The sequence below is a fragment of the Gracilinanus agilis genome, chromosome 6 (genome assembly GCF_016433145.1).
Source record: "Gracilinanus agilis isolate LMUSP501 chromosome 6, AgileGrace, whole genome shotgun sequence".
NCBI lineage: Eukaryota > Metazoa > Chordata > Mammalia > Didelphimorphia > Didelphidae > Gracilinanus > Gracilinanus agilis.
The window spans coordinates 251,728,481-251,755,471 of NC_058135.1; the positions used below are offsets into that span (position 1 = coordinate 251,728,481).

The 26,991-nt window shown below is 34.7% G+C and overlaps 1 protein-coding gene across 1 annotated transcript in view; it reads left to right on the plus strand.

Moving 5' to 3' along the window:
• Nucleotides 1-26,991, plus strand: part of METTL15 (methyltransferase like 15) — a 269,374-nt gene that overhangs the window by 219,864 nt on the left and 22,519 nt on the right. The window contains exons 4-5 of the mRNA XM_044681539.1: nucleotides 1,533-1,724; nucleotides 9,004-9,182. Of these exons, the coding sequence (XP_044537474.1) occupies nucleotides 1,533-1,724; nucleotides 9,004-9,182 (371 nt within the window). The remainder of the gene's footprint in view (nucleotides 1-1,532; nucleotides 1,725-9,003; nucleotides 9,183-26,991) is intronic.

Sequence of the window (26,991 nt, forward strand, 5' to 3'; positions counted from 1 at the left end):
TTTGAACCTTGTTTTACCTATTTGGATTTTTTTAGCTCAACATATTTCTTTAGTAATTACATGTATGTGTATATGTATGTCAACCTCTTAAACTACAAGTCTTTTAATATCAATGCTATTCCAAGACCCAAATCTCATGTTGATCCTTAATAAAAATATGCCTAAAGTATATAAAGAAGCAGCAAATGAACAATTATATTTAATATAAAAACATTCAGTTAAAACATCTAATAAAAACTAAATTTTACGTACCTGTTTAAGTTCAAAGAATATTGATATAAGGTAATTCAACTCAGATAAATTTCCAGTCGGATTGTACAGAATACTTATTTCAGCTATTTAGAGGGCAATAAAAATATAAGGAAAAATAGCACAGATCATAAATAAATATAAAAGCTTTTCTTTAGATTTCTGGCTAATAACTAATTAGTCCTGGAGGGTTACTTTTTTTTAACTCTTATGTTCTTTCATAGAATTGATACAAATATCAGTTCCAAGGCAGAAAAGCAGTAAAGGCTAAACAATTGGGATTAATTTATTTGCCCAGGGTCACGTAGGACCTCCCATCTCCAAGCCTGGCTCTCTGTCCATTGAATCACCTAACTGCCCCATAATAAAGTTACTTTTGATAATACTTGGCCTTCATTTTTTATCATGGAAGAAGCAGAGCAGTCACAGTCACTGTTTTTGTATTGAATTTGTGCTAAGATGATGTACATATCCTTTCGAACCAAAATGTATATTTCCTTTCTATTTTATTGGTGTTTTATCATGCTTCAAGAGATGTTCGACACTCTTAACCTTTAAAATGTGGTTATTTTTAGAAAATACCAAGTATTTATTGTTTCTTTTGCTGAATAATTAGTTCAAAGATTATATTTTTTTCATAATTTATAAGGGAACATTCAAAAAGTTTTATGTGCATGGGGCAAAGAGTTTAAGATTAATCTTTTTCTTGATTGGAGGAATAGTATATTTTTTATCACTGTGTTCAGATTTTGCTTTACCTGTTATATTTAGACATTTAGTAGAGTGTGTTAATAATTGCTGAATAATATTACCTAATAAGTATTTTAAGCCCTTTTCTTCTGTTTTAGAATCAATACTAAATATTGGTTCCAAGGCAGAAGAACAATAAGGGCTAGGTAACTGGGGTTAAGTGCCTTGTCCAGGGTTGAACAGCTAGGAAGTATCTGAGATCATATTTGAATCTAGGCTCTCCAGTCTTCAGACCTGGCTCTATCCACTGAGCGATCTAGCAGCCCCTACCTAGTAAGTATTAATCCAAGGAAGAGGCTATTTCTCTGTAGACTTGGACTCAATGACTCTTCTTAAGTTTCTGTGATACTTGTTAGGAGTTTCTATCCATGATGATACAAGAAAGGAAATGCTTTTATATATATATATACATATATATATGTAATATTTATATTATATATAATTAATGCTATATGCACATATAGTAAATAGATTATATATTTAGTATATCATAATTAAATAACTATTTCTCTATACATATGGTTTGTTCCCAGGAAACAGATTCGAGCTTTGCTAGGCCAGTTTAGCCAAGCCGAGGCCATGTTAATGAAAGTTGGAGTACAGCCTGGGACTGTTGATGGAGTTCTGCTAGATCTTGGGTGTTCCTCTATGCAACTTGATACTCCTGAAAGAGGTTTTTCCTTTCGGAAGGACGGCCCCTTGGACATGAGGATGGATGGTGGCAGGTGAGTATTGATAAAACACTTCTTCTCACAACAAGAAATCAATTTCTCAACAACACTCTGAATTTAATTTCCTTTTTAGACTATAGAATTCCCATCACACACCCACACCTAAAATTGCACATACATAATAAATCAGCTTTGGGTTGGTTCCCCCCCCCCCCATTATAGACTTCTTTTTTATCTGTATTTTGGTTTGGGAGCCTTAGATTTAAAATCATATTTTTAAAATAAATATTCTTAAATTTTTTAAATCAAAGAAAAATCATTGCTTACTACTGTCACAAACTTGGGAGGGGATTAACTTTTCTGCTTTGATTATTGTAGCTACATTAGTCAAAATGAAGTTTTAGATGCATAAACATTTCTAGTTTTATGATATGTCTTCATAGTTTTTTGTGATGAAATTAATACTGTTGAGTTCAACTAAAATGTTAGTCTTACTTTGTTCCCAATTAACTTTTGGGGAGTTTATATATTTCCAGGACTTTCATTGAGTAAACAAGGTCGAGAAAGCTAATTTGAGGGGAGGGAAAGTACTTAACACCTGAGGAGAAGAACAAAGACTTTTCTCCATAGGAACTAACCCAAGAGCTGAGCCTTGAAGAAAGATCAGAATTCCCAGAAGTACACTTGAGGAGGGAATGTAGTCTAGGATTGAGGGCAGCCTTGGCAGAGATGCAAAGGAAACAGATGAAGATGAGAATAAGATCATGATGGTTGTAACACAGAGTTTGTGTCTAAGTCTGGAGAGTTGGCTGGAGGAATAGATTTAAAACCAAACTGAGGAATTCATATTTTGTCCTAGAGGAAGGTAAGGGAATTAGCATTTATTAAGGGCCTTCCATGTACCAGACATGGTGCCAAGAGCTTTACAAATATTATCTCATTTGATCCTCATTCTATGAGGTAGATGCTATTATTATCCCTTTTATAGCTGAGGAAATTGAGGTCATCCAAAGTTAAATAACTTGCCCAGTCTCCCAACTAGTGTAATATCTGAGGCAGTATTTGAACTTGGCTCTTTCTGACTCCAGAAATAGGGCTCTCACCACTGTACCAGGTGTCATTCAGTCATTCAGTTGTGTCTAACTCTTTGTGATCCCCTGGAGGGCATACCAATACTGTTAATGGGATTTTTTCTTGGCCCAGATATGGACACAGTTTGCCATTTTCTCCTCCAGTGGATTAAGACAAACAGGTTAAGTGACTTGCCCAGGATCACACAGCTAATAAGTCCCATACCAATGAGTTGCTTCTTTTATCCTAGAGATACTAGGGAGACACTAAACCTTCTTGAGGAGAAAAGTAACATAGATGATAAGATTACTGATCTAGGATTGGAAGTGACTTTCAAGACCATCGAGCTCCACATCTTAGACACAAGGTAACCAAAGCCTAAAGAAAATCAAGTGTCTTACCCAAGATCATTTTGGTAGTAAGTTCTAGAATAGGGCCACCAACCCAGTGTTCTAATTCTAGGTTCAGTACATTTTCTATAGGTTCACAGATTAGACTCGTGCTTTAGGGAGATTCTTTTTGTCAGCTATGGATTAGAGAGTGCAGAGGATGAAAGCTGGACCACATTAAAGAGTCTGAGGAGTGAGGAAATAGCTGAGGACAGCAAAGAGACTTGGAATGATTTAGAGGTACTGATGCAGAGTGAAGGGAGCAGAATCAGGGGAACAATTTAAAAAGGAAATGTAGCATTATAAAAGCAAAGAGCTTTGAAAGTTGTGAGAACTATGATCAGTACAGTGACCATCCAAAGATGGCAGGAGTCTAGGCAAGACATGAGGAGGGTGGAGAACTGATGGGAGAGATGTTTGGGTAAAGTCAATAAGACTCAACAAATAAATAAACGAATGAATGAATGAATGATTGAATGAATGAATGAAAGTGTATATATATATATGTATGTGTATATATATATATATATGTATGTATGTGTATATATATATATATATATATATATATATATATATATATATAATGAGACTGAGGGAGAAAGAAGAATCCTGCTTAACAGCAGGGGGATTAACTGGGAGACAAAAAGGATGGTGGTTTCCTTGACAATAAGGAAATGATAGATGGTTTGATTAAGAAAGATCAATTCTGTTTTGGACATAATGAAAAAGAAATGCTTATAAGACTTCTCAGTGGATGTGTCCAGGAGGCAGTTAGTGATGGGAGACTGGGATATATGTATACATATACTATACATCTATATTCAGGCAGCAGATACATAGAAGATGATTTGCAAAGGAGATTGAGCTGAAACAGACAGCTAAGAGGAGGAGAATGCCATGCCATAAGAGCTAAATTTACTTTTGAATGTTACAGGTCATTTTCTCAAAGGTAGTTAAAGGAGACATTTTGTCATTATTTCTTTTCCATTCCATTCTATCCAGCTTCAGCAAGGCCAACAAATGATAAAACCTGATTTTCTACCCTTTCTACCTTTGCTTTTTTGGACAAAAGAAAAACGTTTAAGAATAAACATTAAAGAAGAAACCATTTTCATAGCCCTTGCCCTTTTTTCCTCCCCACCTCCATGTTACAAATATATTTACCTAATACAGAAAATAATTTATCCAGAAAATGTAAGATATGAAAAGATGAAGAAAAAGCTAAGGAACAATGGAAAGTAACCATAGAACTCAAAAGAAATTCTCAAATTAAAACTATACCCTCAAATTCTTCATAAGCCTTGATCCATTCTTTCCCATCCTAACTGCCCAGTCTCACATTGCTCTAATCCTCCTTCTTAGCACCCTATTACTGGGGTGTGCAGGCAAGGGAGATTTTCTCTTGTTTGTCACATAAAATGCACAGTCAGACTTCAAAGTGTTCAACTCTTACTTTAACATTCCAAGGGAAGTTTCCTGGCTGACTGCTTTTGTATGAGAAACTAGGAAAAAAGGTAGAGAATATAGAAGATGCCAAAATAAGACTGTACCTCCTCCATCCATTCCAGCTGCACCTTAAAATATGCATGTCACCTTAAAAGTTTTATATTTGCAGTTTGTTTTATATTTGTACAGTTTAAAATGATTGCTTAATTTAAGGAAAACAAAATTGTATCAAAAAAGGTTATTAAACAAGACAATTTATTTATTAATTCCATTTTGTAGCTTTAAGTATACATGAACAATTCTCATAAGATAATGTAAAACACATCTCTAAGAAGTTATATTCAGTGATTCCCAGGTTGTGAACCTAAGTGCCTAGGATGATGTTGCTCTCCTCAGAACAAATAGGGAAATTGAAAGAGGGGTTAGTGGATAAAAAGTGAGTTCTAATTTGAATGTGCTGAGTTTAAGATTCTTTTGAAACATTCATTTGGGAATATCCAATAGGAACAAGACTGGAACTCAGAAGAGAAATATGAAGAATGTGACAGGAAGTGTAAGGAGGAACTTTAAAAATAAATTCCTCTGAAGAACAGTCCCCTGAGTGACTAACAAGAAAAGGGGCCAATATCTTCTCATGTTTGGAAATCGAGGTGGTTGTGCGGCGATAACAAAATGTTGGCTGACAAATTTTTGCTTTTCATTTGTCTTACAAGAAGAGGCTTCAGACCTTATAAAGTACAACAAACCAAATTTAACTCCTCGTTATCTTTTGTGACAATCAATTTCTGATTAAAGATTAATATGAAAACAAAGGAATATGGTACTCATGATATGCATCCCACTGAATCTTGGAAGCAAGCGAGGTTAAGAGCATGTATAAAAAATTTTCACTACATCAGAAAGGAAAGTTCTAAGAAGGAAAAAAAGATCACACAGATAAGCTTTTGGCACATCCGTAGAGTCCTACTTGACCTACATGGTAAACTAGACAAACTCCTAGAAAAAGAGGGCTGTACAAATTCCCTCCATTCTCTTAAATCTCATTCACTTACCCCCTTATAGCATGATTTCTGATCCCTCTACTCAAGTGAAATTGCTTTCTCCAAGATTCTCTACCATCTCTTACTTGCTAAATCCAATGCATTATTTTATCCTTTCATTCTTCTTGAACTATCTACAACATTTTGTTGTTTGTCCTTCATCTTTTATTTTTATTTTTTATTTTTGGTGATGTCATGATTTCTGAGCGAATTGGATTTAAGTGAGCAAGTTGCTCAAAGTCACCAGCCTCACTGTTTCTACCACAGCCATTGAAGTCCAGTGGCAAGACAAAAGCCAGGACAATTTGTGATGGGATAGAATGAAGTGGATGACTTCCACATTTTCATTTCTGCTCAAGCTCTGAGTATTTCACTTTAGCCACCTTAAAAGCCATTGGAATAAATTGTCCATATCAGCTCATTCTGCCAGAGGAAGTCTTCACATGTTTGGGACAGATATCTCCCTAACTCACTGATATTTTCTCTTACCTAGGTTTTTATGGCATTGTCCTCTATTAGGCCAGATAGATAGCTCTCTGCCTGGTTGCTCCATTTCAATTTCCTCCACTGGCCCATTGTCCTTGTCTTGCACCTTCTGGGTGGACTCTGTCTGGATGTCTCTTTTCTCACTCTTCATGAGTTCACCAGCTTCCATGGAGAAATCTACATGTCCAGTTGCCATGTCCCTGCCACTTTTGCCAAAAGTCTCCTAGGTATCTCCATTTGAATGCCCCATTGGCATTTCAGATTCAATATAAACAAAATAGATACCATTCTCTTTCCCACCAAGCCCATTCCTCTCCTTAACGTCCTGTTTCCATCACTCTCCTTCCAGCAACCCAGGTTTTTAACTTTAAAGTCATCTTTAACTCTTGATCTGCCATATCAAATCAATGAAGGTCTTTAATCAATTCTACTACCCACCACCATGTTTTTTGCTATTCACACATTCATGACACAAATTTAGGCTGTGGCCACCTATATCTTGGGCCATTGTAGTAGATTCCCTCCAGCCTCTCCCCTCCCAAGACCATCCCCCCATTCCCCAACAAGTACCACTTGGATATTCCTAGAGCATGAGTCTGTCCATGTCATTCCACCATGGAATAAACTTTAGCAGTTCCCTATTGCCTTTTGTAAAAAAGAAAATGTGGAATCCTTCTTGGCATCTAGAGTCCTTCACAATCTGGCTATTATTTTTCCAAATTGTTTTCACATTACTTTCCTTCATATTTACTATGTTTCAAACTAGCCTACTTTCTTTTTCCATACGTAATGTTTCATTTTACCCTTTGTGCCATTACCTAGTTACCTCTGGTACCTAAAATACTCTCCTTCATCAACTGACTTTTTTTTAAACCTTTACCTTCTGTCTTGGAGTCAATACTGTGTATTGGCTCCAAGGCAGAAGAGTGGTAAGGGTAGACAATGGGGGTCAAGTGACTTGCCCAGAGTCACACAGCTGGGAAGTGTCTGAGGCCAGATTTGAACCTAGGACCTCCTGTCTCTATGTCTGTCTCTCAATCCACTGAGCTACCCAGCTGCCCCACATCAACTGACTTTTAAAGCCCCTAGCTGCCTTCCTGATTCAAGGCAAATGGACAGACCTCTGGACTTAAAGTAGATTTGAATCCTGCCTCATGTGTTTATTAGCTGTGTAACCATGGGCAAAGCACATAACAACTCTAAGCCTCAGTTACCTTATCCATAAAGTGGGAATAATAACAGCAATTTTCTCATCAGTTACTGTGAAGTGCCAATAAGATAATTTATATGAAGCGCTTTGCTAAGTGTAAAGTAACATATGTTAGCTTTTATCTTCCCTAGTTATTTGTACTACCACTACTACCATAGCTACCTCTGTGTTAACTCACAATTACTTTGTAAATATTTTCTTTCTTCCTTTTTTTAACCCTTACCTTCTGTATTAAAATTGATACTTTGTATTGGTTCCAAGGCAGAAGAGTGGTAAGGGCTGAGCAATATTGGGTAAGTGACTTGCCCAGGGTCACACACTTCTGAAATGTCTGAGGTCAAATTTAAACCCAGGACTTCCCATCTCTGGACCTGACTTTCAATTCACAGAGCCACCTAGCTGCCCTTCTTTGTAGACATTTTCTATTTTATTACCTATGTATGTATTGTTTCCCCCTCAGGAGAATATAAGCTCTTTGAGGCAGGGATTATTTCATTTTTGTTTATTTTGAGCACTTAGAATAGTACCTGGTACAAAAATAAGCATTTAATGAATGCTAAATTAGCTAATGAGTGCCAATAAGAAACCAAGTCAGGTCTCGGTTCTTCTGTGTTTCATGGTTCATTTCTATAGCATTACTTAAGATATCCTAAAATTTTTATATTCTTTTTTCCTCATATCTACTAACTTGTTCTTAATTTCAATTTGAAAATGACGTTTCCCTTTTTTCAGCATCCCAAGTCTTGATTCATGCTGAGAAGTATTTGTTGGTTGTATCTTGCTAGTTGAGCCACTTCTTGCAATATGTTTTATTTCTATTCTCTCTATCATTTGAGTTTTATACATGCATCTCTCTCTATTCATGTACGTTTAGATATTGTATATGCATGTCTACATAGGCATATATTGAGAAAACTATATAAATGTATATAGAGAGACACACATGCACATGTTGTTTCCTTCAATAAAATGGAAGATCCTTGAGGGGGGAAGACTGTTATTTTGTCTTTGAACTTCCAGTGACTAGCATAGTACCTGGGACATACATATAAGTATTTAATAAATACTGTTGATTGATTTAGTGTTTCAGTTTGGTGTAACTGTTTTTAGTTCTTAATATTCTTCGGTGGCAAATGACATCATCGTCCTTGTGGTTCCTCAGGAAGTTCTCATGACACAAACTGACCGATTGCATCTTTCTTTCAGGCTCTTTGAAAAGAATTTGGATTGTAACCCAACTTATAAAGCTGCGAATAAGTCTTCTCATCCCCAACGTAGTTATTTTCTTTATCTGTAAATTCTGATGTCTCTGGTAGCTCCTGCCAAACTGAAAACCTTATTCAGAATAACTGACAATGTGGATATGATGTAGAATTAAAAATATCCTAAATATTTCCCACTGTTTTAGGCTAAAGAAGCTCCGTTGAGATAATTTTTTATATGTATTAAAACTGATTGTCATGTTTTAATTTTATGGGTTTCGTACTCTTGCTCATGTTATAAATGGGACCAGTTGATATAGATATGAAGGATGCTAAAGGGAATACCTGCCCCATTTGTACAAGATTCCAGGCTCTTATTTTAAAACCTCTCGAGTCCTCCTAGCCTATGTGTGTCTCAAAGCTCTGAAGCTTCACCTCTTGTCAATGAAGGCTGACGTCAGTGAACTAATTGGCACTTCTTGTGCGTAGGTACCCTGACATGCACACTGCTGCTGATGTTGTGAATGCCTTAGATCAACAGGCTCTTGCGTTGATCCTGAGAACATACGGGGAAGAGAAGTATGCCAAGAAAATCGCTTCAGCCATCGTTCAGGCACGCAGCATCTATCCCATCACCAGAACCCAGCAGCTTGCCAGCATTGTTGCAGGTATCCTTATTAATTCCAAACAGTGTCTGAGAGAGGAGGAAAAAAAAAAAATATATATATATATATATATATATATTAATCCCTCAAACTCCCAGAGGAATCTATTTGTTCCTGAAATCATGCAGGATCTAATTCTGCCTCTCCTCTGATGTCAGCTTTATTTTTGTTTTGTAAGCTCCCATTTTTTTTCTAACACTGTAGTTTTCTGATTAGTTTAATAATAGATTTTTACATGCAGTGATTTATCATTGTTGCCTTCCAAGGTGGGGAATGTGGAATGACAAAAGCAAAGGGAATTCTTGAGCCATTCCTGGAGTTGATAACCATCCAATATCAGATATGACAAAGCCTTCCTTAGTTTTCAGATTTCTGCATTTTAATATTTTTGGGAAAGTAACATTGCATTGCCCAGCTCCTAAAATAAAATCTAGTGACTCACACCTCTATTCTAAACGACCAGCTAACAAAGGGTATGTGATGTATGGGTTATTTCACTTTGTGAATGCTAACTAAATCAGCCTGAGGGCTTTATCGAAACATTTCATCTCCTTTGCTGTTCCCCATCATAAACCTCCTGAACCAAAATCTAGCTAGGAGGCGCTTTATTATAGTTTCCCTTTTTGAAGCCAAAGTTGTTTCACAGCTGTGTCCCATGATGAAAGTTTTCCAAGGCAAAAAATACCTCTTCTGTAGTTACTTAATGCCAGTGGAGAATGGAGAGTTCTGGTAGGGACTCTGAAACATATCATTTGCAGGTGCCATTTGCAGGAGTCAGAAAACTCTTATCTAACCAAACTGTATTCTGGTTTCTTTTCATTGTGTGTGCAGCCCAAGTTTGCTAAGGAACTAAAAAACTTGAGAAGGTATATTTGGGTTGTTTATAAATGGAACTTGATATTGGCTGCCTGTACCTTAGAATTACTCATCATTTAGGGAACTAGACTTAATTTTCATTTCAACCAGATCATTAAAACATAGCGATAATTTAACAGTTTTGTGACATAATTTAATAAGATCATGTTCCACCCAATTGCGATGTTTGTGGCTTACACAATAAAGCTAATTTACTACACTTTTAATTTTTTAAGCTCTGTACTTCATGCTTCTTCTTGCTTAACATGGAGGTTATTTTTAGATAGTCAAATCTTATATGGTATGTGGATATCATCTATTCCATGGTATCTTTCCTAAGAAGAACTTACTTAAAATGTGTTTATATTGTCATTCTCAATTTTGTGTATCTTTCTCTCTTCCCACTCCATTCTTACTGACCCTATCCTACTCATGCCCTTTCTCTCAGTCTTCAACCAATTGTATATTGTTCCCTCTTCCAACTCAGAAAGAGATATGACCGAAAGTCAAGTATTTTCCCCATAAGAAAAATACATTATTTTGTAGGTAGAGAATGTTAGATTACATAGTCCTTGGGCACCGAGGAGGCTATATCTTTATTTCATCTTTGTAGTCCCTGGGCTTATCACACTCTTTCAAATGTATTCAGTGATTAATAAAAAAACTTTACTTGAATTTAATTGATAAAGATGTAAAACGTTAGAACTGTAAGAGACCTTACAGATTATGTACTTCATTCTCTTCATTTTCTAAAGAAATAGACTCTGAGAGACTGACTTTCTCAAGGTCATATATTTAATTAGTGACAGAGTAAGGACTAGACTTGAAAGCAGAAACTCAAGAATTCTAAGCGTGGCTGCTAACTTGTCCTTGAGAAATAATTTGACCTCTCTGCCTGACACTGCTCACCTGACAACCAGGGAAAGTAAAATTGCAGTATTTCATAGAAGTGAGATATATATTAATAATGGAAATTTTTTGAGCATTTATAAGGGATATATATATATATATATATATATATATATATGAAGCAGTTTCACTGAAACCCTACTTTTGTGGTATGGAAACAACCCTGGACTTTCAGAGACTATGCCTTACTCATTGAAATCCTATTCTGATGGCCTTTTGTGACATGGAAATGAACCTGAACTGTTAGGGATCATGACAGAGGATTCCAAGCTCAAAAAGCTGCCAAATGCATGTACCCAGGGATAACTACACGAATTCCACTGGCACTACAGCTTACCTATCTTTTGAGAGTCTCATCATCAGATTGACTGCAAAGTAATTAATTTTTCAGTCAAAGCAACTTTCAAAGGACACTTGCCAAGTTATTGGGTTTAGAACTTTGTGGGGAATGCTCTTTCTATCTGTGATAGAATCAGAAATCCGCAAAGAATAGAAGTCCTCTTAAGATACAGAAAAATGAATCCATACCACTGTCAAAGAAGAATTTCCACATAAACATAGCTAGAATCCCACTTTCAGAAATAATAATCACAGCATTTTAGTACATCACTGTTTGGTTTTAATTTAATTTTTTTTCAATTACTTGTAGGAAAAATTTTTGACAATTTTTTTTCTGACATTTTGTGATTCTGATTCTCTCCCTCCCTCTCCACTGCCTCCAAGGTGGTAAACAGTCTGATATAGTTATACTAATGCTTTCATATTCCCTATGTTATGACAAAAGACACATCTTGCATACACAGTAAAAAACTCATGAAGGAAATAAAGTGAAAGACGGTGTGCTATGATCTGCAATCAGATTCCAACAATTGCTTCTTTGACTCTGGATAGTATTTCTTATCATGAGTTCCTTGGGGTTATCTTGGAACCTTGTTTTGCTGATAATAGTTTGGTCCTTCACAGTTGATCATTGTACAATATTTCTGTTACTATATACTATTGTTCTGGTTCTGTTCATTTCACTTTGCACCAGTTCATAACCAGGTTTTTCTAACCTTATCTTGTTTGTCATTTCTTATGGCACAATAATACTCCATTACATCCATATACTCCAACTTGTTCAGCCATTTTCCAATTGATAGATAAGCCTCAGTTTCCAATTCTTTTCCAGTACAAAAAAAGCTAAAAATGTTTCTTGTACAGATAGGTCCTTTTCCTCTATCTAGGTTCTTTTTGGGTTGTAGACCCAGTGGTGGTATTGCTGGGCTCAAGGGTATGTATTGTTTTATGGTCCTTTGGGCATGGTTCCTTATTGCTTTCCAGAATGGTTGTATCAATTCACAGTCCTGCTAATAGTTTATGGGTTTCCCAATTTTCCTATATTCCCTCCAACATTTATCATTTTCCTTTTTTGTTCATATTAGCCAATCTGATACATGTGAAGAAGTATTTCAGACTTGTTATAATTTGCATTTCTCTAATCAATAGAGATTTGGAGCATTTTTTCCATATGGCTAAAGATAGTTTTAATTTCTTCATCTAAGAACTCCTAGTTCATATCCTTTGGCCACTTCTCAATTGGAAAATGCTTTGCATTCTTATAAATTTGATCCAGTTCTCTATGTACTTGAGAAACAGTTCTTTTGGCTATACATTCCCCCCACCGCCCATTTGTTGTTTCTTTTCTAATCTTACACTTTATTGATTATAAAATACTTTATATTCCCAGTTTCTTTGGACCTTCTAAAAGCCCTTAAAAATTCAGATAAACATATAGAGACTGTATGCTTTGATGACGTTGGGATTTATGGATGAGAAATTCTGCCAAATGAGAAAACCTAAAGAGCATGTGCTCACAAAATCTTGTTAATTTATGTGTTTTTCACAGAAGTATTAGCCTTTGGCATGTTAATTATATGTGATAAGAATATGTGAATACTTGTCCTGCTCTTTAAAAAATTACTCTATGCCAGGCATTGGGCTAAATGTGAAAGATGCAAAGGTAAAAGACAAAGAGACCATCCCCTCAGAGAGCTCATATTCTGAAAGGAAGACAACATTTACATATATGAGTATATACAGAATACATACAAAATAAACACAAGGAATTGTGGGAAGGAGGGTGCTAGCAATTGGAAGGATAAGGACAGGTTTCTTATTGAAGGGAGCACTTGGATTAAGTCTTGATGAAAACCAAGGATTCTAAGAGGTAATGGTGAGGAGAGAGTACTTCAGCCAGGCTATCCATAAAACAAAAATAGTATCCACTTCTATCCCCTCCATAAAGTTATTTTACAGGCACTTGGCACTTATGAAATATTATTACATTAAAACTGGTGAACACAAATGGGAAAAAAGGAAGGTATAGTAGAAAAGACACTAGATGTGAAGTTAAAAGACCCGAATTCAAAGACCACTTGGTCATTCATTACGTCTGTAATCTTGTAAAAATTTCTTAATCTCTCTTGGTCTTCCCCTTCATTTCCAGCCCTTGGAGACTCCGGTTTTCTTAAGACTTAGCTCAGTCCTCTTTAAAAAAAAAAAGCTATCCTTAATGCCTCAGGTGCTGCTAAATGACTTTTCTCCCTAAACTACTTGGTATTATTCACATTGCATATATTTAGTATTTACTTATCTTGTCTTTTCTTCCTAGTTAGGAACTTCTTGAAAACTGGCACAGTTTTTAAATTTCTTTTTCTTTGAATCCCCGGAGCCTAGCACATCTCTTGGCACATAATAGGCAGTTAATAAATCCATATTAAATGAATAAAGAAATGAAATTAATATGTTTCATCTCTCTTCCATTGCACAATAGGCACAATTAATGTTTTGTTACAATTAAAATTATCCTGACAAACTGATCTTTGGGTAAGAATGTAAGTTTAATGATTACATCAGGTTTATTGGTTAGGCCACCATCATAACCAATACAGTGATATAGGTCTCCATGGATCTTTTGCTAACAGGAATGAACCTAGTTGGGTCAGGAAGTCTAATAAATAGATTTTTAGGGCTCATTATTCAGTCCCTCCCTTGAACATCCCAAGACATCTTTAATTGATGATAACTAATTAAAAGGTGGTCCATCAACCTCTCTACCCCTCCCCATCCCCACAGATGTACATATCACATGCACAGGAAAAGAATCTTTTTTCTCCATCTATTAACCAAATTCTGTTAAAAATGATGACATTCTTTGGAATTCTCAAGATCAAAGATAATGCAAAAAAACAGTAGACTAGATGGTATCTCTGACCTAGATCCTAGACATAGAAATATGCAGTAATTTCCCCCAATATAATTAATACATTTCATGAAAAATAAGTTCTGAGTTTATTGAATTAAAAACATTTAATTGTTCTGAAAATCTCACCCTTTGTAAAGTGCTCTTTTAATTCTTGTTATACAACAGAGAAAATTCCTCAGTGCTAATGTGGCTTGATGTCAGAGTGTGATAGATCTGTGCAGCCCATTTCTGTAATTTATAGCTTTAGAAGTTGTGTGCCTTTCCCTGGGCTTCATAGGCAATATATGTGAGAGGCAGGATTTGAACCCAGCTATTCCTGACTTCATGACTAGCACTTTCTCTATCCTTCCTGCTGCCTCTCAATGTGCATTACCATCTGTTGATAGTTGTTTTCTGCTTTCAGGATCTACAAATAATAGCACCATGGTTAGCTAGATGAAACAGGGAAACAACTATCTGAAGGCAGTTCAGTTTAGGCTAGGGATTTCTGATAGACAGTAATTATCTTAAATCCTTAACTGGGATCATTTCTTGTATGTGATTTTTAAGTTTTAGACTTAGACCTTCTTCAAAATTCCTGCTTCAGGTTCTCATAACAATATATGGGTCAGCCACAATTTTCATAGTCTGGTCAGCAGAATACACATTCCAGAAAGTTCTACCAAGCCAGAAAAACTGTCAGTACAATCCAGTCTGAGTGATAGACTGTGTCTGCTGCTCCAGGTCAAGTGGTTCATCACTAGAAGGCTGGGTGCTAAGTGGAATTTTTGTCTAGTAATATAGAAAATGGGTGGAAATACAAATTACCTCCTATTTCTGCTCTTGCAGTGATAATAGTCAAAAGGCAGGAAAAATGAAGAGGATATTAACAATCACAATTTTTAGACCTTCCAGACAAATCACCTTCTGTCACTCTGAATGTGTGATCTTTCTTTGGGGATGAACAAGTAACTAGTGAAGCCAGAAGACATAAAGAATTGGTAGCAACACCAAATGCTAGACTGTGGTTTCTTCTTAAAAAGCTCTTGAAGTGGGGCAGCTGGGTTGCTCAGTGGATTGAGATCCAGGCCTAGAGATGGGAGGTCCTAGGTTCAAATCTGGCCTCAGACACTTTCCAGCTGGGTGACCCTGGGCAAGTCACTTGACCCCCATTGCCTAGCCCTTACCATTCTTCTGCCTTGGAGTCAATACACAGTATAGTGAAAAGCTGTTGATAAGGAAATGAACTTGCCAAGAGTTTGGTGTTGTTGATTAAACTGGGAAGACAACAGATGTGAAATGAAACTTTTCTTTAACAAGGTGTTCTTATCTACAATTAAGAGTAGAAGCATCATCGTGCTTCATCATGTGGTTGTTTCCATATAGGTACTCAGATCTATGAGAAAGTACCATTAAAACATAGGTGAAGATGAAGATGGAACAAGTATCTAACTGATCATATAAGGAGAGATGGAATCTCTGAAGATAATAGGGTTATAAAGGAATTGTAATATTGGTGATACTAGGAATTCTGACATTAGGGACTAATTTCAACAGATCTCAAATATCTTAAAAATCTTTATTGAAAGCTTAGAAATTTTACCTTTTTAACACTAATAATCAAAATATGATTTTGTAGATATAATTTACCCATGATATAGGTTCCCTGCTATGAATTATGTAGCATCTGGTCTGTTTAAAGAAGTTGTTGATTTTAGAAATAACTTAAAAAAGGATAAAAGCGAACCTATATAACTGTGATAATTTCTTAAAGCAAATCATAACTTTACAATCTCTAAATAATCTAAATTCCAACTGACTTAAAAGACAATAATAGAAAGATGCCTAATAGGTGTAAGTGGGGTGTAGTACCTTACCAACAGTGACATGTGCCTAAGGAGTGTGAGAAGAGAGATCTATCATCAGGGATCTGTATGACTGGAAGATTCTTGTTATGCAGTATGACTGCAAAGGCGCATAATCCAGAGAGTGCTAGACTTGGAATCAGGAAGCCCCGAGTTAAAATTCTGCTCCTGATTCTTGCTAGCAGTATGATCCAGTGCAAGTTGATTAGTTTTTTTTTTTTCAGTTCCACTTTCCTCCTCTGAAAATGTGAGGACCATAAAGATGCTTATCTCCCAAGTTTGTTGTATCAGATACGAAAATACAAGTAGAATACTTTGCTAGCCTTTAAGCTAGTATAAATGTGAGCTATTATTATACCAGTAGAACAGCCCACATACTCCATAGATATGTAGAGAATTTTATTTTGAACCCTTACCTTCCATCCTAGAGTCCATCCTGTGTATTGGTTCTAAAGCAGAAGAGCAGTAAAGGCTAGGCAATGGGAATTAAGTGACTTGCCCAGGGTCACACAGCTAAGAAGTGTCCGAGGCCATATTTGAACACAAGGACCTTCCAGCTCTAGTCCTGGCTCTCTCCATCCATCTGGTTGGCCCCATATATAAAGAATTTTGAAAGAATGAGATAAGAGGTCCCCCACATATTGACAAAATCCTCTTTAGAGTATTTGTGAGAAGATATGAATGAGAATTTCACAGGATGAGAAGGTGTGGAAGGGTAGAGATCCACACCTTTGAAAAGAGCCATTAATTACAGTATTATTAGTTTTTTTCTTGGGCTTACTAGAAGTTCTAAACCCTTTCAATCTTGACATTTATACTATGAATGAAATCAGAAGACAAAAGCAAATTGTAGCTAAATGAAAGAATGGCTCACAAGCTCTCTTTCTCTTTGGTGAGGGAAATAATGGAATTGGTGGTGTTGGTTTTAGCATGAATCCAAAAACAAGAAATATTGGTTTATGACTTGTTATTCATCTTGTATTGCAGTGCTTATGTTAAGCATTTACAAAAAGATTACCAGGAAGAAAAATGCAACTTATGCTCCAACATCTATTGAAAAGAAGTAGGAGGAAAAGAAATGCTACAAAGGATTCAGTAAGACTCTGAATCTAAACAGCAAAATAGGATGCAGCCAGAGGAGTCCTGAGGGGAAAATCTGTAGCCTTAAACATTTTGATCCACAACACAGAGAGAGAAAGAGAGAGAGAGAGGGAGAGACAGACAGACAGATAGACAGAGACAGAGGGAAACAATCAATGAATTGGTCATGAATTTAAAATAAACTAGAAAAACAACAGATTTTAAACAACAAAATGGAAATTCTGTAATTCAAATAAGAGATGAGCAGAATTGAAAGAGGAAAAAATCTGTTAAACTTTTTAAAAAAATTTTAAAAGGGGACAGCTGGGTAGCTCAGTGGAATGAGAGTCAGGCCTAGAGACAGGAGGTCCTAGGTTCAAATCCTGCCTTAGACACTTCCCAGCTATGTGACCCTGAGCAAGTCACTTGACCCCATTGCCCACCCCTTACCATTCTTCCACCTATGAGACAATACAAAGAAGTTAAGGGTTTTAAAAAAATTAAAAAGCTGGTATAAAAAATGAGAAAAGTCAGGAGCTAATCTATTAAAAAAGAGAAAAAGAAAAAATATGCCAGTATGAAAAATTAAAAATTACAACAAATGAAAAAGATAAAAGATCATTAAGTCACAATTTTAGAAGTGGAAGAAAACTCAGAGGCCTTATATTCTGACCCCCACAGATGAAGTATTGACTTGGTCAAGCTGACATAGGAATTAGCATCATATTTCAGTTTTAAACCCCAATTTTCTGACTCAGGCCAGGACTCTGAATTTCACCATGCTGCCTCCAAAATTATTAGAAAATCTCTTATATGTCAATAAAACTGACCATTTAAATGGAATATATTTAAATTTATACTTGAAATACAAATATTTATAAAATATAAAATTCCTAGGTTGAAAGAAAAAGAAATAGAGAATTTAAATAATCTAATTTATAAAAAATAATTGAACAAGCCATTCATGAAATTCAAAAGAGAACAACTATTAGACCAGATGGCTTTATAAGTAAATTAAAAACAATTCTAATGCTATATAAACTCTTTGAAATATGAGAAAAAAGAAAGGATACTAATAAGTAATTTTTATGAATCATATATGACGTATAGCAGTGATAGGAACAAAGAGAAAAAGTTTTAGAGCAATATTCCTAACAAATATCAATATAAAATTTTAGATAAAAGATGATCAAAAACATCAACACATCAAAGCAACACATCAAAAAAAGATTTCTCACTGTGAGCAGATACAGTTTATACCAGGAATGCAAAACTAGTTTAATATTAAGAAAATTGTAGACTTTGTAGACCATATTAATAACAAAAATAGTCAATCAAAATATTATTTTATATCAAGGAGAAAATTGATAACTACCACATTTGTTTATGCTAAAAACCCTTTAAATCCATAGGAATAAATGTACCTTTCATTAATATAGTAAATATTATAAATCTAAGCCTCTGACCCAGTATTTTGTGTAATAAAGATAAACTTTTCAGTAATATCAAGGATAAAGCAAGAGTGTTATTGATCACAAATATTATCTGACACCATTCTAGAAATGTCAGCTATAGCTATAAGGAAAAGAGAAAAACCTGAGGAATAAGCTAGAAAATGAAGAATAAAATTGTAAATTTTTGAAGATGACATGATAGTATAAATAAGATATAGTCAACTAAAAGTTATTTGAAACAATAACTTCAGCAAAATTGAAGGATATAAAATAATCTCACACAAATCATCAGCTTTTCTATATATGTCCAACAAAATCCAAAGGAAGAGAGATAGAGAAGTTCTGTTCAAAATAAATTTAGAATATATAAGAAACTTGCAAATCTATTTACCTTTAAAAACACAAATTATATAAATAAAACTATTAACCTTTTTTTTTATAGAAATAGACAATTATAGGTAAATGGGGAGATTATTCATAATAGGTTTATGTGTGGTAAAATTAAAATGCAATTTTTACCAAAATTAACTTATTTAATTATGAAACTGCAAGAGCATCACATTAGACAACTATAAAAAATTGCAAAATTCATCTTAAGAAAAAAAATCAAAATTCTCAATCAAAATAATGAAATAAAGGGTAAAGGGTGGCTTGGGAATAACTAATCTCAAATTATATTATAAAGCAATGATCATCAGAACTATCTGGTATGAGCTACACATATACAAATACACATGCATTTAGTTGATTAGTGGAATAGATTAGGTACAAACATATCTAATAATATAGCACTTAAAGAAAACTAAAGTTCTCAATCATTGAGGCAAGATATCATAATTTGACAAAAAAATCTGAGAAAGCTGGAAAGCATTACAGCAAAAATTAGTTTTTAGATCAATATTTCACAAGCTTCAAATAAACATTTGACTTATATGTAAAAGAGTACCTTTTTAATGAATTAGAAGAGGTAGGAAAGAAAATGCTTTTCAGAATTTTTGAAAGAGAAAGAATTCATGTCTAGCCAAAGGAAAGAAAAAATCACAAAAAAATAAAGTCAACAATTTTAATTATATAAAATTGAAAAGTTTTTACACAAATAAAATTAATAAAGGTCAAATTAGAAGGGAGTTTATTTATTAGGAAAAAGTCTTTGCATCAAGTTTGTCAGACAAAAAAAATCTGACATCCAAGATAAATAAGATGATTCAGAAGTTTTAGTGCAGACTTTTGGAGCACCCTATTTAGAATATTTGAATGACAGACACTCTATGTTAGACAAATGGTCAAAGGATGTGAAAAGGCAGTTATCAAAGGAAATTCAAGATATTCAATAGAAAATTTCTCCAAATAATTAATGAGAGAAATGCAAATTAAAATAACTCTGTGTCTCCCCCTTACACCTATTAGATTGGTAAAGATGGCACAAAAGGAAGGAAAAAGAAATTGGAGGGTTGAGGGGGAGAAAATTAGTGCACTGTTGAGCAGGGTAGTGCTCAATATCTTAGAAAGCAATTTGGAACTGTGACCCACAAGTCACAAAATCACATATACCCTTTATCACCACTATGTCTATAACCAAAGAAATCAAAGGGAAAAGAAGAACCCATATATTCAAAAATATTTTTAGAAAGTTGTCTTGTAGCAAGGAACTGAAAAACCAAAGATATATCCAACAATTAGATAATGGCATAATAATTTATGGTATCTGAATTTCATGGAACATTATTGCACCATAAAATATAAGAAAAGAGAATTCCAGAGATACACGGGAAGATTTGATTCAACTGATATAAAACAAGGTGAGCAGAACCAAGAGAACAATGTACATAGAAACAACAGCTTTATAAAATAAAACAAATTTGAAATACTTGACTTTGACAATTCCAGAAAGCCAATAACCCACATTCCAAAAGTGTCAACTCAAGAATGAAACATGAATTTTTGGACATGGCTAGTGGTGAATTTGTTTTGTTTCACCTTGCTAACTTGTTGCAAGGACTGTGTTTTTCTTTTCTTTTCTTTTTTTTTTTTCATGGAGGGAGAGAGGATCAGGGAGGAAGCTAAGTAGTGTTGCTAAGAAAAAAAAGTCATTGAAATGCTTTAAAATGCATAGAAAGGAAATTGAAAAGGGAACACATAAGTGGCACAGCTTTGAGAATTATATGTTGAATTTATGATTACTTTTTAGTAAAAACAAGCTGTTTTGTTACGCTTTGTAAAAAGGAATATTCTCTCTTTTTAGATATTTATAAAGTTCAGAGTTTTTAAAAAGAATAATCCACACATATGTTGTGGATGAAGATAGGAGAAAGGGCCCCAAGTAAGACTTGATTACAGAAGAGTACATTTTTTGTTTAATTTTAAATCTGTTACATTAAAATTCCCAAGTTTCTCCCTCCCCTTTTTTAAATTTAGAATATTTTTTTATGGTTACCTGATTCATGATCCCCTCCCCCAGCTCTTTCCTCAAAGCTGACAAGCAGTTCCACTGGGTTATACATATACCATTTCTCAAAACCTATTTCCATATTAATCATATTTGCAGTAGACTGATCTTTTAACATCAAAACCCTAATCATATCTCCTTCACACTACATGATTGATCAGTTCCCTACTTTTCTAATTTGTTTATGATATCCCCCTTTATTCCTAGGTCTTATATCCATTTTTGGTCTCATCATTGTAAATGGTTTAAGACATTGGTCTATATATAGTTTCTGCCAGATTGCTTTCTAGTTTTTCCAGTAATTTTTACCAAATAGTAAATTTTTATCCCCAAAGTTTGAATCTTTACGTTTGTGAAAAACAAGGTTACCATTGTCTTTTGCAACCATCTGTTGTTTCTCTGTTCTGTTCCACTGATCTACTTTTCTATTTCTTAGCCAGTGCCTGATAGTTTTGATAATTATTGCTCTAATACTGTTTAAAATCTGGTATTACTAGACCTCCTTACTGTACATATTTCATTAATCTTTTGATATTTTTGACCTTTTATTCTTCCAAATAAATTTTATTATTTTTTCTAGTTCAATAAAATAATTTTTTGGTAATTTAATTGGGGTGGCCAGACTGCATTTAAAAAAAAACCCTTACCTACTTTGTATTGGTTCTAAGACAGAAGAGTGATAAAGGCTAAGCAATGGGGATTAAATGACTTGCCCAGGATCACACAGCTCGGAAGTGTCTGAGGCCAGATTTGAAACCAGGACCTCCCATATCTAGGTCTGGTTCTCAATCCACTGAGCTACCCAACTGCCACCCCCCAAACTACATTTTAATAGTTATGTAGTTTACCAAAAAGGGCTCTTTATTATTTGTTGACTCTATATTTGTAAATATATGCTTTGGTAAAGCAAAATTTTAACTTCCAGGCTCTCTTTGACCAAGATGTCTCCCATACATGTTTTACAATTACACAAGACTCCTTGAAAACTATAACACAGAAAACTTTGTTCAGTTTCTCCTCTGATTATTAACATCAGGTGAGTCAGAAATAATAACACCAGAGGTTAAAAAGTCCACCCTCTACCTTTGTTGGGACCAAATCAAGTCACTTTTTCATGTGACATAAATTTGAAGACAGCTATCATGTCCCCAACAAATATTCTCAATCCCAGGCTTTTTTTTAAATTATCAGTTTTTTCAACTTCTGTGTCCTAGTTTGCTATCTTGACCATACTGGACACTTTCCTTAGAACACAATCCAGTTTAAAATGTCGTACCCAGAATTGAGCCCAGCACTCTGAATGTGGTTTGACTCCATTTCAATATGTTGGGATCAGAGGCTTCTTCTTTATTGGTAATATATTTTTTTTCATTCCATCTCCAGTCCTAGCAGTTTTTTCTGTTGCCACTTCAGAATTTTGACTCAAAGCCCACTAAGACTCACATGTCTTTGGCACTTGAGATCACTTCCTAACCACCGTTCTCCCATCTTGTACTTCTGCAATTCATTTTTTTTTTACCAAATAAAGTTTGTAGTCTCTTTCAACCCTCAAGAATCTATGATTGTATGATTAGAGTTGACCGAAATTACATGGTAGTAAAGTTTGTATGAAGTAAGGAATTTTTTAATTGTCGGTTGATACTCTTGATATGGCTAACACCTGAAAAAATTTTAAGTAAGGTTTATTGTAACGTGCTAAATACATGTTCAAAATATAATGCTTGTTGAAGAATAAATAAATAAAATTTAATTCACATTAAAAATATGTTGAAAGTAGTTGCTGAAAATCAGTTATATTCTTTTTTTTTCCACTTTTTAAAGTATGTCAGCTAACTATTTTGTCAGATATCAAGAAAGAAAATTCTTTTCTCCCCCATGCTATCTATTTAGTCAATATTCTTTCCTCTGGCCATAACTATTGATACCTGGAAGAAAGAATACTGAGTTGTTTAGAAAAGGCCCCTGGAGATGTAGTAGATAGAGGCAGAGTCTAGAAATAGAAAGGGCAAAGTTTAAATCTAACCTCAGTTACTTATTAGTTGTATATGACCCTGAGCAAGTCACTCTCAGTTTCCTCATCTATAAATAGGGTTAATAACATAATCTACTTTTCAAGGTTGTGAGAATAAAATGGGATTTTTGTAAAAAAACTTTAGCAAAGTAGCAGGTACATAGTAGGTGCAACATAAATACTTACTTTATTCTCTTTTGGTTGTAAAGGGACATAGACTGAAGGAAATAAGGCAAATTTAGTATCAAGAAAGAGAAGACAAGGAATCATACTGTTCATAAAACCTTAGTAACCATTATTAAAAAATATTAAATTTAAGAAACTTCTACCTTGAGACCTTGCACATCTAATTGATGAACAGTTACCATTTCTACCCACCATACTACCTCCTGACCATAATCATATTATACTGTATATACACTTCCTTCTCCATCCTCTCTGCATTTTCAACTCTGCCTCTGAAAATAGTAATAAAATAAACACTACCATTCATGGAAGTGATACATCAATCAGTTGCCTTAACTCCAGTCACCATTCCTGCAACAACACTACTCTATCACCATCACTCCCTTCATTATGCTGTCTTTCCCTATTAGAATATAAGTTTCTTGAGGGCAATGAATATCTCACTTTTTATATTTAGATTTAAAACTCTTAACACAGTGTCTAGTCATAATAAATGCTTTATAAGTGTGGTTTCACCTGTAACATATTTAATATGGACATAAGATGCCTACATTCTTCTAATAAATTTAAACTAGTTTGCCATTATTTATATTCTTAAAGTATACTTTTTCCATTCTTTTCAGTAAGCTCTGTATCTCAAAAAGTAATCAGCTAATGTTGCCACTATTAAGAAATAAAACTGTCAGGACATTTAATTACCAATTCTGTATAAATTTTGATGGTCATACCTACTGCAGTATTTGGATGGGTTACCAATGAGTCATAGTTCTAATTGTTGCTTCCTATGATAATGCATTTATTCTTCTGTCATCACAAGTCTCTTGAGTTCAATCCTTTGTATACTGTGCATTTTTTATGTGTGCATCATGCCAAGTAAATTATCAAGTGGCATTTCATAAGGAGACTTATTTTTTCCTTTTAATAAGTCTTTTAGGAGAAATTCTGTACAGGAAGTCCAAAGCTTAATAAAGAGGAAGATAAAAACAATTGAATATCTGCTTTCATTTTACCTTTGACTGGCCTAAGTTTCTAAGGATGAAGTGGGGTAGAAAAAATCTTAATCCACAGTGGCTTTTTCCCAGCCCTAATGGTAAACAGTATTTTAGGGTCTAATCCCAGGTTGTAAAGGCAACTTAAGTTAATGATGTGGTCCCAGAAATATTCCATTTCTTTTTTTAATCCAAGAAACATTTATTAAGTGCCTACAATGTGTACCAAGGTACAACAATCTCTCTCTCTCTCTCTCTCTCTCTCTCTCTCTCTCTCTCTCTCTCTCTCTCTCTCTCTCTCTCTCTCTCCTCTCTTCTTTCTTCTCTCTCCTCTCTCTCCTCTTTCTTCTTCTCTTTTATTTAGAAAGAGCTTAAAATCTCTTTATTCAAAAAATTTTTTGTTTTTATTTTATAATATACTTAGTAACCACCAGCAAAAAACATTAAAATGCATGCATAAAAACTATGTGCAAAACAAATTACACCTTGTTTATAATTTGTTTAAAAATATGTAAATGATATATGTGTGCTAATATAAATATTCTTTGTTTTTGAGTTCCTTTTGGATTTGTTTTACTTTGATACTATTTTCTCTTGATTTTTTGGCTTTTAAAAAGGTAATCATAGTATGTGTTACTATTATTCTCCTTTTCTCTTTTTATCTCTTCATATATTCCCCTTATTTTCTTTATATTTCCAATATTTGCCATTTATAACAACATAAAAATTAATTACATTCAGATATCACAATCTATTCAGTCATCTCTCCCAATCATTACATTTGGATTATTTCCAGTTATTTTGTCATTACAAACAAAACTTCATTGAATATTTTCTTTTTACCTTCTCAATAATACCCATCAGGGTCTAATTCTAATAATGGGATCCCTAGGTCAATGAGCATGAACAGTTTTACAGCCTTTAATATATATTTCCTGGCAATGTAATATGAGACTTGTTTCTCCATGTTTCTATCAGCATTTAATTTAATCAACTTAATCCATCTGGTTCTCAGTTAACATACATTACCAGGACCACATTTAACTAGATTAGTCCTTAGGCAGGAGGAACAGTCTTATTGCCAGGACCACATCATTTCCAAAACCAAGTCTTTTCAGCTTGGTCATACACAGTGGAACTTTTGTTCCAATGCCAGAACCCCTCAGGAATGCAGGATTACATCCATTATATAAGTGTAAAAGTAAGATTTTTTTGCAGAATATTTATACTCTCTTAAAAATTGTTGTTCCACCAGAAACTATGTTTTGATGATATGTATGCTCAGGCTTAGAACTTATCCTCATGGAGGTATGTGTGGGCTCTCCAGATAGCTATCATATTTAACTCATCTAAGGTTCTATTCATCTTTTTAACTTCCTTCTTACTTATTTTTTGTTAGATTTATCTAGTTTTGGGAGGGAAAACTTGAAGCCCCTTGCTATTATCATTTTGTTATCTATTTCTATCTGTATCTCATTTAGTTTTTCCTTTAAAAATCTGGATATTACTCTTGGTACATACAGGTCCAATACTGAAAATACTTCATCATCCATAGTATCCTCTAACATAATATAATTACCCTGTTTATCCTTTTCAGTGATGTCCATTTTAGCCCCAACTTTGTCCGAGATCATGACTACTACTACTACTACCTTCTTTGGATCAACTGAAAAATAATCTCTCACCTTCACTCTTCGTGTGTCTCTCATTTTCAGTGTGTTTCTGGTTAAACAACACATTGTCAGGTCCTGGTTTTTTATCCTTTCTGCTATCCATTTTCTTCCTATCAGTGAATTATGAAATAGGTAAATGAAATAAAATAAATACCTAGAGAATAATGGGTTAACAGATGTAAATGACAGATGTAATCTCCCTGGGGATTGAATCAATAAATACAGTGGGGTAGAGCGAATGGGTAAGGATGACCTTTAAATTAGTTAACTGAAGGGAGTCAGCTAGGATACACAGTGGCTTCTTCTATTGTCAAATGGGGTATCTGGGTAAGTAATTAACAACGAGAGAGTATTATAACTAAGATATTTAATAAGTATTGGGATAAGATTGGAAGGGAAATGGGTAAACTGAATCTAAAGATCTTAGGGTCTCCACCCAAATGTATAGGAATGGAGAGAACTACACCAGCAGCTAAGCTAACAGCAAACTGCTGATTTGCAGGTCTAGCTGTGTGGATGGGGATCTCACATATAGGTCCTCTAGAGATGATCTTCCAAGATGTTCTCAGGAGTCTTGATATTCAGCCAACAATCCAAAATCAGGAAAGGGAGAGAGGATGGTCTCTGTGTCCACCACTGAGCCAGAAAACCTCTTTTCAACCTTACTCCTTTACCAAGATACTTGAATGGAGATAGTAATATAATCCACACCAAGGGAGCACAACTTTAAGAATTTTCCATGAGTCTCCAACTCCCACCATCAGACATCAGTGAAACTGACAGTCTATTCAAAGTTCTGGAATCTGCCTGCCAATCAGTCTGCTCTCTGCTAAGCTAAAATCCTATATTCCTGTAATAATTCATCCCCATTTAATTTCATTGTCATAGTCACTAGCCATGCATTTCCATCTACTCTGTTCCTCCTCACTATCTTCCTTCCTTCCTTTCTCCCTTCCTTTTTTCTTCCTCCCTCTTTCCCTTCCTCTCTTCCTCCCTTCCTCTTTTCCTTCTCTTCCTTCCTCTCTTCCTTCCTTCCTCCCTTCCTCCCTTCCTCTCTTCCTTCCTTCTTCCCTTTCTTCCTTCCTTCCTCCTTCCCTTCCTTCCTTCCTTCTTCCCTT